Raw genomic sequence first — 19,169 nt, 5'->3', positions numbered from 1 at the left:
AACTCGGTAGCAGCAGCAGAGAGGGAGGTGGGGATACAGCTGAGACATATTTTTGACGGGAGGAGGGCAGCGGGGAAAAGTGGGGTCGAGAATGGCGGGCTCGAGTCCCGGGGAGCAGCGCTGCGGCAGGAAGGTGAGCACAAGAGATCAGATTCCGCTTTGGCTGCGGGAAGGCTGAGATGCCGATTCCGCATTTGGGCGGGATGCCGAGCGGACGGCTGGACGTGAAAGTCTGGTGCTTCGCGGTGAGGTCAGGGTGCAGGTGCAAGTGTGGGCGTCTTCAGCCTGGAGCTGGCGTGTGAGGCTGTGAGAGTGGGTGAGAAGACTCAGGCAGGCAGTGTGGGTGGATCAGGGGCCTGCTAACATCGAGGGGTGGAAGCGGAGGGGAGGAGTCTGCGGAGAACAGGCAGCGGGGGAGACGGCCAGGGAGGGCTTCTGCGGCAGGAGGGGAGAACATTCCGGAAGGAGTGAGCGGCCAACGTGGTAGTTGCCGTTGGGGGGGGTCAGGAAAGAGGATGCGGTGACACGACCTTTGGATTTCACGTTTTGGAGGCCGTGGGTGAGCCCCAGCTGGCCTCGGTGTGGCACGTGGCACGGGAGGGAGGAAGAGCAGGAGGGGCAGGGCGAGGGGAGAGCGGGCGGGGCGCGTATCTGAGGACTCCCGCAGCATTTTGTGCCAGCAGTTGGGGATGACCCAATGGGGCAGACAGGGGCGAGGGAGAAGCAAGGGGGCAGGGCCGCAGGACGAGCAAAGAAAGACACAGACGGGACTGCTGAGGACAAGGACTGTGTGAGGCCAGCCGGTGCCAGAGACTTCCACAGGGGCCGCCCTGCCACGCTGTGCCTCTCGCTTCGGGCCCGACGAGGACCTGCGTTAGGCAGGAGCAGGCGCACGGCCGTCATCCCCTGGTAGCCATGTGGCCGGGAAGGTACGGTCCCCGCTAATACTCCCCGTCACCAGGGAGGACTCTGGAACAGGGGAGCGGAAAGCCCCCAGGATGTCCTGCCCAGTGTGGGAGTGGTGGTGGGGATGGCGAGAAGTCTCCTTCGGGCTTCCCAGAGCCCTTTACAGGGAGAAGAGCAGGAGAGCCAGGAAGGGAGGAGTGAGGAGCAGGGACGCGTGTGCTCGCCTGTGCACCCCCCTGAGTCTGGAGTGTGTACTGTCTTGCGTGGGAATCGCTCTCTCCTGAGGGCCACTGCACTCTCAACAGTGATAAAAGCAGCCACGATGGCCTGTCGTGGACCAGAGCGTGTCCCATGCCGGGGCCGGCCAGCTTCGCCAGCTGGGGTCCCGCCTGGGGCCCCGAGAGAGCCCCTGACCTTCACACATGGAGCTCGTCACCGAAGACTTGCCCATCGACTCTATCAAATGACGTCTGCGTTTCACTCTTGGCCCTTTGAGTCTTCTTCAGAAGCAAGATGGAAAAGTGTTTCCTTCAGGCAAACTTTTGTCTTTCGCTTTGGAAACCCCCTTTTCCCCTTTGCTCCAGAGGAGATTAGGATATTGAGGACAGAGTGTCCACTGAAGATTACATGAGAAGGCTAATTAAACAGAGGCCCCGCATTAGAAGCCATCTAGAGGGGAAATTAAGCAGCTTTTGCCTCCTTCCCGTCTTTGAAGGATGTTCTGTGGAAGGGGAGCAGGGATTGTTTGGCTCGATAAATAGAGATAGTAACCAAACTGTATCGTCCATTGTTCTGCCTTTCTATTAAAAGCAATTGCTTAGCCAAGCTGACAACACACACCGCGGAGGCATAAACCCTCTGCAGACGGAAGGATTAAGAGACTGACAAGTCCTGGATAATAAGGCTAATTAATAATTTCCATCTCCAAGGAGCGGCAGCCTCCTTCCTGCTCTGCCTTCCAGTCTGGTCCAGGCAGTTCAGCCCTCTGAGGGCGGAAGGACACAGGAGGCTTTGCAGGCCAGGCCAGGGTAGGTGCTGGCCGGTTGCAGCAGGGCAGGGGGCCGAGGGGACACGGTGGCGGGGGAGCGAGCAGCCTACCGATGGCTGGGATGTGAAAGTTCCATCTCACTAAGTGAGCGCCACGCTGCGGGTGAATTAGCAAATGGGGCCCGTTGTCACACAGGCACATGGGAGGGACAGCATTTTGCCACATGAAAGGTGGTCCGGATGAGACCCTCTCAGAGGCCCCCTCCCCGACGACAGCCACACACACAATCCCGTAGAGCAGGAGCTGCCGCACGTTGTCATGGGAGGTGATGAACAGAGCCACCGTGGCCAAGCAGGACATGAACACCTTTGTGGGCCTTAGCTCAGTTCTTCCTCCCAGTGACCTCGTGAGAGACGTCCCGCGTGCCTATTTCGCAGACAGAGGAAGGGATGAGATTCAAAGAGGGTCATTCACTTGGCCAGAGTCCGTGGCTCGGAAAGTGCGGAGCTGAATTTAAACCGTGCGCCTGGGGAGGGGGTCTCTCCACTCAGCTCAACACCCTCCTCGTCCACAAGGTGGGGGCAGAGGGTGCCGCCTCCCCCGAGGACTCCGGCTGCCCTGGCCGCTGAAATTTGCAAGGTGAAGGTCCAGCAGCGGAGACCTGATTACAGGTTGCTCCCCGCTGCCCCCAGAGAAGGAGATCAGGATGAGGGAATCTTCTGGAAAATACCCAGTGACTTTCCTCAGAGGGAATAATGGCTGCGTTGGGGGGATGGCCATATTTTTCTGGAGGCTTTAGGTGGGTGCAGCAGGGGCCTCGGCATCATAAATTGCAATCAAGCAAAGATGTCTAAGAAGGAAATAATACCGGGGCTGCTGTGCAGCCTGGCAAAGATCCTGAAATCTTAATGGAATTGAGCAATTTTTTGCATAGCACCGTAAATTCCTAGTGTCTACCTTATCTTCGCATCATGTTATTCAAGGCACATTAATGGAGGATGAAGTGGAAGCTGCTGGTCGGGATAGAACCAGCACGAGGAGGCAGCTCGGAAGTGATCCCTCTGATCCCACGGTTCAGCCTTAGCTGCCTTCTCTGCACCTGCTCCTTCCCCGGCTCGCTGGTCTCTGCTGTGCTCCCGCAGAGGAAACGCCTGCCCGCCCACCCGGGTAGCTTGTAAGACGGGCTTTGTTCTATTACCTGACCTGCAGCCTCTCCCCTCCCATCCGGGCGCCCAGGAGGCCGCTGCCCTCTCCCCTCCTCCCCTACGCCACCCCTGCTTCGTGCGGCTCCCACCACTCACTTCTCCTTCAGTGCCGACACCTTCCGCAGCCCTGTCCTATTCCCCACAGACCTGGTGCTTCTTTCCAGACTCTGCCGGCCGCTGCAATGAGCTACCAACAGGGCCATTTGCCGGGAGCTCCTCTTTCCTGACGGGCCTCCCTGAAGCACGTTCCCCGGGTGCCCCAGCCGCATTTCTACCTGGGGGTGACAAAGTACCGGCCTCACGGGCACGCACGGGGCTTCGTAGCACCTGGGGCATGGGAGCCCACAACCTACGATGGCTACTGTTACTCTTACCGATACCAATGACGATAACCACCTTTGACAGCCTGGAGGAGACCCCACGGCAGCATCGAACCTGTAACCTCTGGTGGGCAGGCCCCGTCTCTCCTGCTCTCCTCTCCTGGCCCCAAGCCCACATGGGGGGGGGGTAGCCTCCCACACACTCCCTCCAAGTCACTTGACTGACACCAGGGCCTGGGACACTTGTCCTGAGGGCTCCCCAGACTGTGGGTGCCTGGTCTGTGAGACTGAAGCTGGTGGAGCTTAGACTCCACGTGGCCTTGTTGGTCCTTCCTGTCTCTGTGCTCCGTGGCCCACGCCTGCCACATGTCAGAAAGGCAGGGAAGAACATCCTACTGCCTTCCATCCTGAGCTCGCCTCCTCCTCCAGGAAGCTTCCCCTGACCACCCAGCCCACTCTATGGCCCCTTCTCTGGATTTATCTCATCGTCCGGCTTCAGGTGCACCCACTAGGCCAGCAAGGTGCCCTGGGCGTGGAAATTCAGGGTTGGAAAAGTGACTGTGATGCCGTGGGGTCCTTCACCTGTCTCTTCATACAGGAGCCCTCTCCGAACACTTGGGGCCCAGCTGTTCTTGTCCCCGTGTTGCTCCTGGCCTCAGGAGCCTGGACTCAGCCCTGTCTGCTCGGTCTCTGGGGCCCCCTTATTCCCCTGGACCTTCAGTTTCTTTGTCTGTGAAAATCAGGGAGAATTCACCCAGCCCTGGCTCCCTACAAGGACAGCTGTGAGAACCAAAGACACTGGTCCCCACCAAGTGCTGGGGGCCACCTGGCACTGGGGCTGTGGCATCTGTGAGCCACGTGCACTGTCAGAGGTCCCTCTGCCCCACTCAGCCCGTACCTGGTACCTGGCCCGTCCTCCACTCCCTGTGACTGAGGGTGGGACACCAGGGCTGGGCTGAGCTCCTGGCTTTCACGGCCTAGTGCCCGTGGGATGTGCCCAGAGGGTCCGGCTTCCCTGAGGCACCCTCGGCTCCCCGCCAACCCAGGCCTGGGGGGACAGGGATCCTGAGGCACCAACTCATTTCTCTTCCTTGAAGCATGTGGGTCAAAATGTCCCTTCTGGGGGACGCCTGGGTGGCTCAGTTGACTCTTGACTTGGGCTCAAGTCATAATCTCAGTTTGTGGGTTCAAGCCCCATGTCAGGCTCTGTGCTGACATCACGAAGCTGCTTGGGATTCTCTCTCTCTCTCTCTCTCTCTCTCTGCTCCTCCCCCCCGCTTCTCTCAAAATAAATAAACTTTAAAAAATGCCCCCTTTGGGAGAGAGTCAGCCTGATGACAATGCCTCCTGTTGCTCTAAGCCCCATCAAAGCCTCCTTTCATGGCAAGCCCCATGGCATCTCCGTCTGAGTAATGCAGGACACTGTTCAAGGGCCCACATACAGAGCAGGCTCCTCAACGCTTTATTTCCCAGCCGCTTCTATTTCACTGCAGTGAAACATAAAAACGGTTACTGAGCAAGAAGCCTGGAGTATTTTTTATGAAGCTATAATATCTTCCACTTAAAAAAGATGAAAGAGAGAGGAGGTGGAAAGAGCGAAGGAAGGAAGGAAGGAAGGAAGGAAGGAAGGAAGGAAGGGAGAGGGGAAGGAAGGAAAAAGGAAGGAGGGAGGGAAAGAAGGAAAGAGGGAAGGAGAAAAGGAAGGAAGAGGGAGGGAAGAAAGGGAGGAAAGAGGGGAGGAAGGGAGGGAGGAAAGGAGGAAGGAGGGAAAGAGGGAAGGAAAGGGGGAAGGAAGGGAGGGAGGGAACGATGGAAGGGAGGGAGGGAGGAAGGAAGGGAGGAAGGAAAAAGGAAGGAGGGAAGGAAAGAAGGAAAGGGGAGGAGAGAAGGAAGGAAGAGGGAGGGAAGAAAGGGAGGAAAGAGGGAAGGAAAGGGGGGAGGGAGGGAGGGAGGGAGGGAGGCCTGGCAGTGGTGGACTGTCTCCTGCCTCTTGGGATCTGGCTCACTCCGAGTAGAGATGTCCCCACCACTAGGACGAGCCTGAGGACGGAGGGGTGAGTGTGGAGGTGCTCCCGTAGCCACGCTGGGGCTTCTGGTCCCTCCTGTGACCTAGCTCACCTACAGGGCGACCCTGAGGGCTGGAGGCATGGACCCAGGTGGGTCCCAGGTGGGTCCTTGCTTCCAGAAAGAGTGAGTGGATGTCAGGTAGGGGGGCACTTGGGTCGCAAATTGCAAAAGAAGTGATCGTGTCAAGTCTCTTGTGGGGGGAGGGCGGGGAGGGTGTCTATAGTGAAGACAGTGCCACCGCTGTGTCCCGCTGCCGAGGAGGGCGGCGTGAAGGAGGAGAGACGCCCTGGCCAGCCTGTCCTGACCAGCTCACACGTTGAGGGGCAGCCCCAGCCCCCTGCAGCCTTGCGGTGCAGGATAAAGGGGCGATGCGGCCCGGGGGCTCACCGGAGCTTTCTCAGGGGCAGCGGGAGACCAGCTTGCGGGTCCAACCTGACGCTCGCGGCAGTGAGCGCTTGCCGTGTGCCAGGAGCACATCTGCCGTTTGTGCACGCACCATGTTGCGTTTAGATTCATTCCCAAAGGCAGCCCTGTGCAGTGACCCTATTATTGTCACCATTTACTGATGAAGACACCGAGGCTCCGAGAAATTCGGTAAACTGCCCAGAGGCAAACTGCTAAAAGGTGCTCCCCTGGGTGATCCAACCTTACTATTTTAAGGGGTTGAAATAAACACCATCCCAGAGGGCCCGCGGTGCTCAGTCACCCACTCTGGGCCAAGTGGGTGCCCCAAAGGGCAGCCTTCCGGGTGATATGCCGGGAACAAGCGGTCCACGAGCCCGCAGGATGCCTCCACCTGACCCAACCGTGCCCAACTTTGCCACTTCAGGGTAGCGGTGAGCTCTGAGGACCCTTCCTGGAGAGCCAGAGGCAGCGCAGAGAGATGCCCCCAGGGGTGCCACAGTCTGAGTGCCGGGTGAGGAGGCCCGCCCCCCCCCCCCCCCCAACGGCCTGCTCCCTCCCTGGCCGGCTGGGGAGGCCTGGGACTCTGTACACCCCCCTCCCCCGCTTGCTCTGAGTAAAGAGGCCCCGGAGGAAGGAGGCCGGGCTCCCTCGGGACACACTGGGGTCGAGGCCTGTGTCTGGTGTAGAAGCTGAAATGGAGTTGTTCACTGGGATGTCCCCAGAATGTGAGCACAGGTGCCTCTCTGGGGCCCCGTCTGCAAGGCTGCAGAGCCCTGGGTCAGCATGGGGATGCTGGCTGCTGGCTCCCCCCTCTCCTCGGCGGCTCCTCCTGGCAGGAGAGACGCTCTCTTGAGGATGTGACGCCAGCTGTGAGCCCACAACCCGACGGAGGGATGTAAGGCTTCAGCTCCACCCCAGGCCTTACCAACCGGGTGGGCAAACATGGTTCCCAGGAGCACTTGCGAGGGGAGACTGGAGCTCTGCCCAAGCAAAGACGGGGGTCTCCCTCCTTTCCTACAAGGCAGGGAGACGTGTGGTTGAGGCCTCCCTCTGCTCCTGGGCTGGGGGCTTTAGTGGGGCCGGGGCAGCCTAGAACTAGCCCCCGACGCCCTGCCCTCCTCTGGGCTGGCTCTGTGAAGGTCTCTTTGCCGTGGTACTTGGTGCAGAAAGCACCCTACTTCTGGGGGGGGGGCGGGACCAGCTGAGCTCAGGGGCAGGCAGGAAGGAGAGAGTGTGGGGTGAAAGGCCCGGAGTGCCCCCTCTCTGCCCTAAGATCTGGGACCAGGTAGCCCCTCCCTATAAGAGCAGGTGACACTGGTGCTTCCGGGAGGCAGATGGGGCCGCAAGGGGTGCCCTCCACTGGCCGGGTGACCATGGGCCTCCTGAGAGCCTGGCCTTCTCTTGGGGGACACGGGTCCCGTGGGGAGGGTCCGGGGCACCGTCTGGCCAGGACTCAGTGCCCGTGGTGCCTGGCTGTACAGTCACAGCTTCCGATGCTCAGGGTTGCCAGGGAAGGGCTAGAACCTGGCTCCTCCGTGGAGCCCAAACACCTGCCATCCTCTAGCCATCAGGAGCCCCCAGCCCCGGGAACCCCCAAAGCCACGGGGTCCCCGTGTCTGCTCGGCAGTGCTTGCGAGCCCACGGGCCTCTGTGGGTCGGGAAGGAGCTCCTGGCTGTCTCCGCCCCAGCAGCCTAACAGCCCCCCGCATGGCGGTGGCAGACACACAGGGACACACCCTCCGCTTCGCTCGAGCACAGAAAACATTCATTAAGCATTTTAGAGGACAAGGGCACAAAGAAAAACACTCATTAGAAGCAGAAATAGTTTCCAAATGAGCCATACAGAAGCTGCTGGAAAGTCTGGCCTGAAATGGGGGCCTGTTCTCTTTGGGCTTATTGGGAGAAGGGCCCCACAGGATGGAATGTGGGGGCCCGGGACGGGGATGCAGAGGGCAGCAGGGAGGCCCTGAGCCTGAGCACCAGAAAATCCCAAGCAGGAGAGGCCGTGGCCGCAGGACGGAGGGTGAGGCCCCTGGGGTCTGGCTCACCCGTGGAGCAGCCCAGCGGCAGGACTGGCCACACCCCCTCCCGCCCCCAGCAAGGCTCAGGGCCAAGGTGGCTGCAGTGACAACCACGCTCGGGCCCCGGGAGGCAGAGGCAAGGGTGCCATCGCTGACTGGCTGGGTGACCCTGGGTCTGGCCCTGTCCCCTCTGGGCTTCAGCGTCTATCTAGGAAATGCAGCAGCTGAGTTCTGTGGAGCCTAAGGGCCCCGCCAGCTGTGACACATGGAGGCCCCGATGTACAGATGATGTGACGGAGGAGTACGTGTGCCAGCCAGTGGTGGTGGCTTCTCAAGTCCCGGGACAGATCCCCCGAAGGCCCTGACCCAGCTGGGCAGATGGCTTCATGGGGTGCACACCGGTCATGACAATGCCCTTATGTACTTGGGGCTTCAGTCCCCTCCACTCCCGGGAAAGGCTCTGGTTCCTCACTTGTCTCCCTGCTCACATCCTAATAAAACATTTAGTAACAACAGAGAGGGGGCAGGGTCGCTCCCTCCCCTGAAAATCAGGTCACTAGGGAACTTTTAAGTGCTGTGTCAGTTCTGGTCCCCCTCCTCTCCCTGATCCTCCGCTTCTGGAAGGGGTGCTGACCTCCTCCCCCAGGTCTGACACCCTCTCTCCCTCCCTGTCCTGGGGCGGCAGGCCCTCTGAGCAGAGCTGAGGCCTCCAGGGCAGGCTGGCCCCTCCTTGTCCGGCTGAGGCTCTGTGCTGGGAGAGACAGAGGGGCGCAGCTCCCCCCCACCTCAGGGACCTTATAGTCTGGGCGCAGGGGAAAACCAGGCCTGCGCGGGCAGAGGTTCCTGCTGTGCTAAGTGGCCTTGGGGCGAGTGGCATCAGTTTGGGACCCCAGTGGCCACCACGGCCGGCCACGCTCTGCAGTGGGTGGGGGCGGTGGGGCCACTGCTGGAATGAACTCTCCTTTATCCAGAAGCCCTCCTTTCCTCCCTGCCCCTTTCCTTTCAGCAAGGCTCCCCTTGCCCCCCAGCCCCTGGCACCTCTCTGCTGTAAGGGGCGTGGCCGACAGCCACTGCGGACTTCCAGGGACCACCAGGCTGGCTTCCCCGGGGAGCCGGTGGTGACTGGTGGCCGTGGGAGCCGCCTCCTTCCTCGGCTCTTGCCTCGGTCACCACCCTGACACCTTCTCTCCCACCCAATCCTTTTTCCTGATAATTGGTGTCAGAGACAGACCTGGGCCAATTTCCATCTGGGCTGGTGTCTCGTGGCTTCTTTCCTATTTAATATCAGAGAAATTAAGCCTGGCCACACCGTCATTATCCTGGTGTTGTAATTAGCACCGGAACAAATTGCCCCGAGCGGTGCCGGCTGCCGCGGTGGCTCTCGGGCTCGTGCGGGACGTGCACCGCGCTAATTGCTTTGGCCTTGGCTCCTTAACCTGCCCCTGCCCAGCACACACTGGGGAGTGGGAACCCCTGCCCCTGCATGCGTCCCCCCCTGTCACCTGCTCACGGAAACAAGGGTGATGCTCCAGGATGCAGTGGATAGCGGGTGGAGGGAAGACTGTGGGGCTGGGAGGAGAAGATAAAGGGGCCCAGATCTGCCCTTAAGAAACCAGTTCCTGTGACACTGGACCTGGGGGGGGGGGGGCGAACGGGCTCCCCCGCCAGCTAGAAGTGACCACCCCGGGCAGACACGAATCACTCCACATATGTTTCCGGCCCACCGTGGCCAGGACAGAAGCTCGGGCGTGGGGAGGGCTGGGACAGCGGAGCCCTCCCACTTCTCGCCTGGAACAAGGCAGGAGGAGCCAAATCTGAGTGAGTAGAATCCAGTCTGGGGGGCTGATAAGCTCACCCCACCCCACCCCCACCGTGGCTGCCCGATGGTGTCTGAGTCTAGGAAAGTAAACTTAGTGGAATCAAAGAGCCACAAGCACGTGATGGGACAAGAGGAGACAGGCGATGGCGTGGGTGCAGGAGCGCCTGGCTGGCAGGAAGCCGACTTCCGGGGCGCCGCTCCAACAGGCCAGTGGTCAGGCCTGGAATCGGGAGAGCGTGCTCAAGAGGCGTTTGGATGGGGCATGAAACTGAAAAGGAAAAAAGCCAAAACAGGCCCCGGGGCCTTCAGAGGCCAGGGAGGAGTTCACAGGGCCACAGGCTGCTCAAGGTGAAAATACCTCTCAGCAGCCAGAGCGTGACCCTAGGGCACAAGGACATGGCCCCTGCTGTACCAGATCCCTGCTCTTGAGGTGGGGGTCCCACACTCCACTCCTGCGCCAGGCGGAAAAGAGAACCTTTTGCGTTAACAAGACGAGAAGTATCATCCCGTGACCACGCTGGAGGCCCCTTTCACAAGGAAGCAGGGCCGAGCAGTTAGAAACCCCCACTGCCACCAGCCCAGCCTCCCAGGGAGAGGAACCCGAAAAATGACAACAGGGCAAGATGTCAGGGAAGCCGTGTCTTTGCAAATCAGCACATCCTTGGACAGTCTCAGGCGTCATCTGCTAATGAACTTGCTGAACCGCAGACAATTATTTCTGGAACTGAGGGAGAAGGGCAAGGAGGCAGGGGCTGGGCAGAGCCGACAGACCGAGAGCCTTGTCCAGGCAGAGCCTCGGCGTCCACACCAAGATGGCTCTGGGCCCCGCAGATGCTTTCCAGGCCACCTTCCCTGGGACCAGTGGCCCCTCTGCGCTCTGGCACGTGAGGCCTCAGCTCTCTGAATACACACCATGGTGTCAGGGGCTTGCTTTCTAATCTGCCAGACCCCTCCTGACCGTACTCCCCAAGCCAGGGAGCTCCTCCGGCCGCCGGGGCCAGGGGCGGGCTCACTTGAACTGCTGCGGGTGCAGATGGTTAGAACCACAGTGGGAAAGGTCAGAGGCAGCAACGCCTGGGCCCACAGAGAGCGGCTGCCGATCGGGGACAAGCTTTGCAAAGGACCAGGTCGAGCCTCGCTGATGGGTCCCTCGGACCCTCCCACTCACACGGCGGCACCCTCTGCCGGGCTCTCTGACCGCCACTGACCACCAACAGGCAAGAGGCTGGGCGGCCGCGGCCCCGAGCCGGGCCCGACTCCGTGAGGCTGTGCACGGGCACCATGGACACAGAGCTGGGAGCCAGGTCACCCTTGTGGAGCGAGGGTGGCCGGGGCGCTCCTCCGCCCCTTTCTCCGTCCCCCTGCATGGCAGACATCACAGATCGATTCCTGGGCTCCTTCCCGCTGAGCCGTGGCCCCCCGCTCTCCCAACAACCCTTCCGATCAATCCGGCTGCCGCTGGCATGCCTCTGAGAGCCGATTTTCCACGAGTGCCAACGACTGACTAACCCACAAGAGAATGTGAACGCACAGCTTTCGGCCAACGGGCATTCTGCAGTCGGCCAGACGCTCAGCCTTCTCTCCGTCCTCATCAAGAGGAAACCGAGCCACCCTGGAAGCACCCGGTGGGGCTTTACTCTCATGGGGCGGAAGGACGGCCCTCCCACCCCCCACCCCAGGCCTCTCTCCTTCCTGGCATCGCACAGCACAGCAGGCCGGCCACACACCTGGCCTCAGCACCACACGCCAATGCCCCTAGGAGCTCTGGCCGGGGCACCCCCGCCCCAAACCGCCGCACGCCGGACCGCACGCCCGCGCAGCTCCCTCCGCAGACCCTCCGCAGCGCCGGAGACGGAAGAAGAATACAGTCCCAGCCACCTACCTGAAGGAGCCAGTAGCACCTCCGGTGGAAGGTGGGGATGATGGAGGAATGCACATAGCAGCCGTACAAGCACTAGGGAGAGAGGAAAAACGAGAATTCAGTTGGAAAGAGGGAAGGAAGGGAGAGAGAGAGACGGCGCCACAGAGAAGGAGCGAGAAAGGGCCGCGGACGCCACCGGCACCCTGGAAGGCCGAGGGCCGGTGCCCGTGCGCCTGGCTCCGGGGCCGGGACCGAGGTCCGGGTCGGAATCTAAGAAGCGCAGTGGGCGAGGCAGCAGGCAAACCCGGGCGGACAGCTGGGTGCTTTCCCTTTTAGGGGCCATGGAGGCACGTGAGAACCCAGAAGAGGTGGGGACGCGGGAATGCACATTCGTGTGCGTTTTGCCCATAATTGTAGGGGCTGGGGGTTACCCTGAAGTTCATTCACAGAGCCTAGGTTAAGACCCCTTGGTGTACGGGGAGGGGCTGAACATGTGTGGGATTGATTCAGACACACACACACACACACACACACACTCCAGACCTTTCCTGGTCAAGGGCATCACACCGGGTGAGCGGGGCAGCCCTGGATGGCAGGACCTCTGAGGCTGGGGGTGGCACTTCCTAGGACTGACCTCCAGAAACTGAGAGGCCCCTCGTGCATACCCCACTTGCTGGCTTCTATTTAGTCTGTTCAATCACATTTGTGTTTGTTCTAAGGTGAAGCCTGCATCTTTCACAGATGGATTTGGTTTGGTGGGGGGGGGCGGACAGTGAGGAGGGACGCTAGGACCTGGAGACAGGGGACAGTCAGGGCCAGCGGTGGGGACGGGCTTGCAGGCGGAGGGGGAGAGCGGGGCCTGGTGAGGAGGACAGTCCTCTAGGGTCCTCTCAGAACCCAATTATGCGAGTCTCGGGGTGGCCAGGGTTTTGCCTTCAAACCAGAACTCTCTCCTTCCCTCTCCTGCCGTGTTTCCCTGGCTTCCCAAACACCTGCTCCACAATCGGTGGGGCAGAAAGAGAAGGCAGGGCACCAGAGCCTTGCAGGCCGGGGATGGGCAAGGTCTTCCCTGGGCCCCTCGTTGCTCATCCGAGCCACGGCCATTGCCACCCCCCGCCCCCCCACTGCTCCTCACACCACACTGCAGTGACAACTGGCCAGCAGCTCTCTCTGCATTTAAAGCTTATACCAGAAATTTTTTAATGTGCCCCCAAAAGACCAAGTGCGATTCGGTTCTACCAGGAATCCATTTGAGCCCTGTCTGATTAGCAGAGTTGAAAGAGAAATCAGTTTGGACTACGGGACTCTGGCTGTAAGAAAATCAGATTTCCAATATGTTAGAACTTTTACAGATTGCTGTCAGCTGGGACCAAACCCTGTATAAACCAACCAAACAAAGCGGAAATTAATTTAAACGATTCCCTTGCAATTCTTGCCCATGAAACGTATTTATTATTAAGAAGGCAATATACTTTCCTGACTCTTCTGTTTTTTAATACGCCGTGTTTCTTTTTTTTACTGTTATTTTTGATAACTCACTCCTCCTTGCCGAGAGAGGCGCCTGTTTGGACATTTCCTGTGAGCTCTCGTTTGCCATGAACGAGCAGCCCACCCTGCGACTTTTATCAGTTCTTTTCCTTTGGACTTTGCACATTCTCATGGGAAGTTTCATTACTTTGGCTCACGTAATGAGCCAAATGGAGAGAGACATAAATTGTTGAGAGAAGAACTCTCTCCTGTCTCTTTGAAATAAAAGGCCAGGCATCCACTTTTTCTCACTGTTCATTCCTCTTGAGGGTTTGCCGACTTCCCCCCTTCACCTGTCTCCTTCTCCTTCCACTGCTTTCTCTCGAACTTGAAAAGAATGTGGTTGATTTGCGCCTCCATTCCCCGCCCCCCCTCAAGTTCACTGCTGATCTGTGTGGGCCGGGCTGCAGCATCTTTGAACTACACACGAGGACTCCCTGGGACTCCAACACCTACTGTGTGTCCCTTCTGAGAGTCCACAGGAAGTAGAAAGCACGCCCCCCCCCTCCCCTGGGCCTCCCTAGCACCTGTGGGCAACCTCACCTGCCCAGAAGTGTCCAGAACCATCCAATGAGCAGGATGGCGTTAAAAAGAAAAATCGCCGTTTCTACATCAAGGCTCATGCATTTTAATCAGAGGAACCCTCAGGGCCTCACTCAGAACCTAGTTACTCTATTTTTAGATATTACTCTAACCACCCTGGTGATCTGATGTCTCTGGTCTCCACAGATGAGAGGCATCATCGATGAAGGCTGGAGAGAGGGACAGCGGACCCCTGACGAGAGCGAACCATGTCAAGTAGCATCGAGGGAGGAAGGGAAGCCCCCTCTAGAACCCCAAGGACTCAAGGACCCCAAGGGCATGCCCCCCTCCCCGTGTTGCCTTGCCCAGCACGCTGGGTCCCTCCCATGGCTCACTGCCCATCTGTACTCCCGGGACTGGAAGCTCCAGGGTGAGGCAGGGAGCCTCAGACCCTCTGAATGACGGTGGCCAACAAGTGTCCCACCGGTCTCCACAGCCCAGTACAGGGTACAGGACCTGAAGGCAATAAATGGTTCATTTTTGCTTGTGGTATTCCAAAGGCTTGGGACTTTAAACGACATACTAGAAAACCATCCTGGAAAATGGCTCCACATTGAATGCTTAAAACGCTCAGCTTCAGTTTCAGGGAAATCTGACTCATGTTGAGTAGCTGGTTTACTGTCCCTGTGGGGGAAGAGGCTTCCCAGAATCCACCCTTGGTGAGCTGGAGTCAGCAAAGAGGGGCTTCTGGAGAGACGGGTCCTGCTTGGGGTACGAGACCTGCTAGGAGGGTCCTTGTCCTTCTAGGCTGTGATGTGAGCACCTTCCTCCTCCTGTCTCCTGGGTGGCTGTGAGGGTCAAGAGCTGATGCCCAGAACAGTCCCAGAGGACAGTGGGAGAGGGTATTGGAGGGACTGCGCGGCTGAGGGAAGAGTTGGGTGGGGGGTGGATCATCATCCCAGCAGCAGGAAAAGCAGGTGGGGACAGGAGGTGAGGCAGAGGCTGTCTTGAGGAACCATAGGACCCTGGATGCAAGGCCAAGCATGACGAGGGTCCAGGTGGGGGAGACGAAGTAGGTCAGGTGACAACAAGCCATGGGGGCCACAGCCAGGAGCTTGACTTTGCCCCCGGATGTCATGACCAGGTCTGCCTTTCGGAAGCTCACCGCGGCACGGTGTGGCCAGGGAAGACAGCCAAGGGAGGTGAGGGCACTGGGGCCAGCCCTGTGAGTCGGGAGCCGCCCTGGCACTGGATGGTGGCGGCCATGCAGGTGTGGAGAAGTGGCCACGCTCGCCAGGTGCGAGGACAACGCCCGTGCACCTGTTCAGACAAGCGTGGGGGGACAAGGGGTCCCAGGCACTGGGACAGAAAACCCTGGGGGTGCAGCAGCCTGCTGGGGGAGAGGCTGGTTTCAGATTCCTACCTGGCGAGTTCAAGGAGTTTGGAAGACAAGCTAGTAGAGACACAGAATGCACAGAATGGTGCTCAGTCTGGGCTGGAAACCGCAATCCGGGCACAGGGATGGCGTGGGAAGGAAACAGAGATGCCCGGGAGCGAGTGTCCCCTCAGGCTGGCTTTTGCAACACACAGCCCAGCCTGCAGGCGGATGGAGCAGGGGAGGCGTGAACCTGATGAGGCTCAGCATGTGACCGGCCTGCCTCGCTACGTGCTCCACGCCCTGGTCCTCTCCCCTTCTGTTCACAGGGCACCCCCAGCCAGCCCACAGCCCCGGTGCCACCCTCTCTTCCCGGGTGCCTTTGTCGCCACGTCATCACCTGGCAGCTCTTGGCCCACTTCTAGCCCATATGACAACTGGGGATTAACTGCACGTTATCGGACGAGGCAGTGTATCAAATCCATTCTTTCACTAATCAAAAAAGCAATCAAGTCTGTCGGTGGCGATCTGTGTTTTACAAACTCCTGGTGCTTTTTGATCAGGCTTGGGGCTCCCCTGGGGGCTCCGTGGGTGGAGTTTTTCGTCTAGGAGCCATGATGCGGTTGGGGGGAGAGTCGTCTTCCAGAGCTGGTGGACGAGCTGTGTGCGTGTGCACGTAAGCATGAGGTGCACGTGCACACGCGTGTGGGGGTGTGTGGGAGAAAGCGTGCCATGAGTCCCTGGTTGATGTGTGTGTACAAAGAAGGAAAAAGAGAAAGCAACTAGCTATTTATAGGAAATTCGGGAGAACCTCACCCCTAGCTGGAAGCAACTTTCAAAATCGTTATATTTGCGGAATTAAGGCCTGACAGCTTCCTGTGAACATGACAGCTGAGCAGGGAAGGAGTTTTTCTTAAATACTCAAAATTGCTTATGTGACACTATGGGGCTTTTCTCCCCCTTCTTAAATAAAAAGGAAAGATAAATTTACAGGGAAACCAATAGTAAACGGGAGCTGCCTTCAAGTCAAGATAAACTCTTCCTACAAAGAGAGGGCACCTTGGCTGCAAATCTCCTCCAGTGGATTTCTCCCCACAGACTCAGCCGCCGGGGGAGAGAGGTCCCCCACCTGCCAGACCGTCTGCCAAGGCTCAACACCCGATGGCTTCAGTGGATGAAAGAGGGGGACATCTCTGTGTGATGAGCCAAGTTTACTGGTTGTGATATTGGGACATCACCAGGTGCCTCTCCTTTCTGTCCAGCCCTCGATGGCTTCTGTGACCAGCTGATTCTCCACCTCTCTCTCTACCTCTTCCTCCCTACCTCCCTCGTCTCTTTCCCCCTCTTCCTCCCTTCCTCCCTCCTTCCCTGCCTCTGTGTCCCTTCCCCACTTTCCTTCCCTTCCCTGCCCCCCACCAAAAGCCCAGCCCTCTGTTTTCCCCTTTCAGCTAGGGCTACAGAACACGGCTGGCTCACTGTCCCCAGGCAGGCCTTGTGGCTCCTGTTTCTACAATTCCCCTCGTGGGGTCCCACTGTCAGTGCAAACCCCACTCAGCCCAAGTCCATCCAGGGCCTCCGTCTCCCAGGAAGCCCTTCCTGACCCGGCCAGTGGAGGCGGTCCCCGGAAAGGGCCTCCCAGGGTCAAGGGCAGCCACGAGGGTGTGGATTCTGCCTCAGGCATGCTATTCACCACCACCATCATGTAGGCTTCGCACATCTGCACTCCTGCCTCCTGTCTCACAGGGGCTGGCACTTTCTGTAAAGGGCCAGAGAGTAAATATTCTCAGCCTGTGGGTCAGACGGTCACTGTTACAACTGCTCAACCCTGACTTTATAGGGCAGAAGTAGCTTTGGACCATAGGTAAACAAATGGGTGTGGCCGTGTCCCAACAAAACCTCATTCGTGGATTTTGTCGCTTGAATTGGGCAGAATTTCACGTGTCATGAACATTCTTCTTCTATTGATTTTTTCCCCCAATCAACCATTATAAAATGTAAACACCATCCGAGCTCAGCTTGTGCAAAACTAGGTGGTGGGCCACATCCAGCCTGTGGGAATAGTTTGCCCACAGTCCTGGCTAATCGAGTGTCTCCCCTGTGCTTGGTACCACAGGTGACCCAGGAGATGGGGAAGAGACTGGGGTCCTCTCCGTTATCCCAGAAGAGGGTGGTATGATGCCCTCTCTGCAGATGTGGGAGCTGGGGCTCAGAGAGAGTAGTGTCTAACCCAAGGACACAGGGACGCGTTAAAGCTGGAATCTGAGCTCTGGGAATTCACCCCCAGCTTATGGGCACAAGTCTCATCAGATTGGCAAGAACGCGAATTGTATTGTCCTTTGTAAAATTCCCCACGGTGCTTTCCACAGAGCAGGTGCTCAGGAAACTGTGCTTGACTTCCACGTGATGTGAGTATCTAAGCAGGCCAAAGCAGGAGCAGCACAGGCCTAAACGCATGGGAGCGACAGTTTGCTCATTTAACAAATGCGCGTGACACAGGACAGTATCGAACAGATCACAGCTTCCATCCTGTCCATGGAAGCTTTCACAGGGCTCTGATGTCTTTCCAATTGGACCTGATTCCGGGTGTTTGTTTCCTGGGCCTGAGTACGTTGCACGTCACCCTCGATGCCTCTCGCGAGATTAGCCAACACTCAGGCCCGGTACTTGGACCAGAGGGCTTCTTGGCATGTAGTAGGTACTCAGTGAACACATGGCTTCCTCTACCGGTCAAGCACCTTATTTATTAACTGAGCAACATTCAGTGATGTAAGGCACAGAAAGCTGAAAGTAGCCAGTGTGCTATTGGGGATGTATGGGTGCTTTGGCCCTTTCCTTTAGAGGAACAAAACACCTCTACGGCCTCGGCTGCCAGCGAAATCGCTTCTCTGGAGCAAACATTTCATTCTGTTTCCTGGGGCCACCTCCCACAACCTGCAAAGCCAAGGTTTGCTGTTGACCTTCATCTCTGGGAAAGTGTGAGCCCGGCCTCTTACTCCACGGATTGCTGCAAAGTGCATTGCCCAGGCCTCTCCAGCGTGGCGGTTTCCAACATGGCAGCTACCAGCCACGTGTGGCTGTTCAAATTCAAATTTAGTAGAATGAAATCAAATCGAAACTTCGGTTCCCCAGTCTACTAGCCTCACTTCCAGCGTTCAACAGCTGGTAGCTGGTGGCTCCTGGGTTTGATGGGATGGAACATTCCATCATCACAGAAAGCTCCAATTGGACACTGTGGCTCTAGACGATGAGAGTGGACACCCAGGGTAGAGATGTTTGGCTGAGACTCTTGGAGCCTAAAACCCCAATAGCTGGGATTTGGGGGAACCAGGGTTTGGGGCAAGACAGAACACGGAGGTTGGGCTTTTGGACGTTGGCTCCACTCTGGGAAGCTGGTATGCCTGCAGGTTGGTAAGTGCCATTCCACATCTTGAATCAGTCAGCCAGTGTCTCCCAGAGCCCCCTGTGCTGTGACAGAAAGCCCGCTCCCTGCCTCTCCCATGCCCAAAGCCTTCTCCAATGCAGGGACGATACCTGCTGTGTCCTCAGACTAGGGTGTTTATGGCACATCTCCGCTTAGAACCCTGAGAGCTGGGTTAGGCTTCTGGCGGCAGCCCCTGTGCTCCCCCTGTGGCCCGGCCTCACCACCCTCCCATCGGGAAGGTGACCGTCCGCACAGCGGCAATCAGCGTGAAAGCAGGTTTTTTAGGGGCCTAGCTTCTCTCACACACTTGAATCTGATGTTTACGTGACAAAGATGAATAGTTTAAAAAATGCGTTCTGGTATAAAGGAGACAGAAGACAAAGAGATAATAGAAGGGAAGGGAGAATCCACCCAGAAGATAACAATTTAATCCTGCCCTGAAGTGATGAAGGGGTAAGGGGCCACTTGTTCAGAAGATCCTGGGCAGGGGCAGGTGAGAGGCACTTCCCCTAGTGGATGGAGTGACAGCCACCCCCTCTGAAAAAGGGCACCTGGGGCCGGGCTGGGCCCTGGCTCTGTGGTAAAAAAGTTCTCACTGTTGTCGACTCCGTGCCTGTCCCTAGCCCCAGTCCTCTGTGACCCCCCAGTCTCCCCTGTGGGAGAAAGAGACAAGCAAACCAACAAAACCAGATCGAAACAGGGCTGATGCTAAGTGCAAGGGAGGCCGGGGAG

The 19,169-nt window shown here is 58.3% G+C and overlaps 1 protein-coding gene and 1 long non-coding RNA gene across 7 annotated transcripts in view; one reads left to right on the top strand and one right to left on the bottom strand.

The window, feature by feature from the left end:
• The window catches only part of CAMTA1 (calmodulin binding transcription activator 1), an 857,550-nt gene that overhangs the window by 236,036 nt on the left and 602,345 nt on the right, over positions 1–19,169 (bottom strand). For all 6 annotated transcript variants that reach the window (XM_043573690.1, XM_043573686.1, XM_043573688.1 and 3 more), the window contains exon 6: positions 11,614–11,685. In XM_043573690.1, coding sequence (XP_043429625.1) covers positions 11,614–11,685 — 72 coding nt within the window. The remainder of the gene's footprint in view (positions 1–11,613; positions 11,686–19,169) is intronic.
• LOC122479882 lies at positions 5,536–14,193 on the top strand. The gene is made up of 2 exons (XR_006296454.1): positions 5,536–11,644; positions 13,849–14,193. It is a non-coding gene; the product is annotated as an uncharacterized LOC122479882 (long non-coding RNA).

Source organism: Prionailurus bengalensis, chromosome C1 (assembly GCF_016509475.1).
Source record: "Prionailurus bengalensis isolate Pbe53 chromosome C1, Fcat_Pben_1.1_paternal_pri, whole genome shotgun sequence".
Taxonomy (NCBI): domain Eukaryota; kingdom Metazoa; phylum Chordata; class Mammalia; order Carnivora; family Felidae; genus Prionailurus; species Prionailurus bengalensis.
Note: the sequence above shows the minus strand (reverse complement) of the source record. Positions and strands in the feature narration are given on the sequence as shown.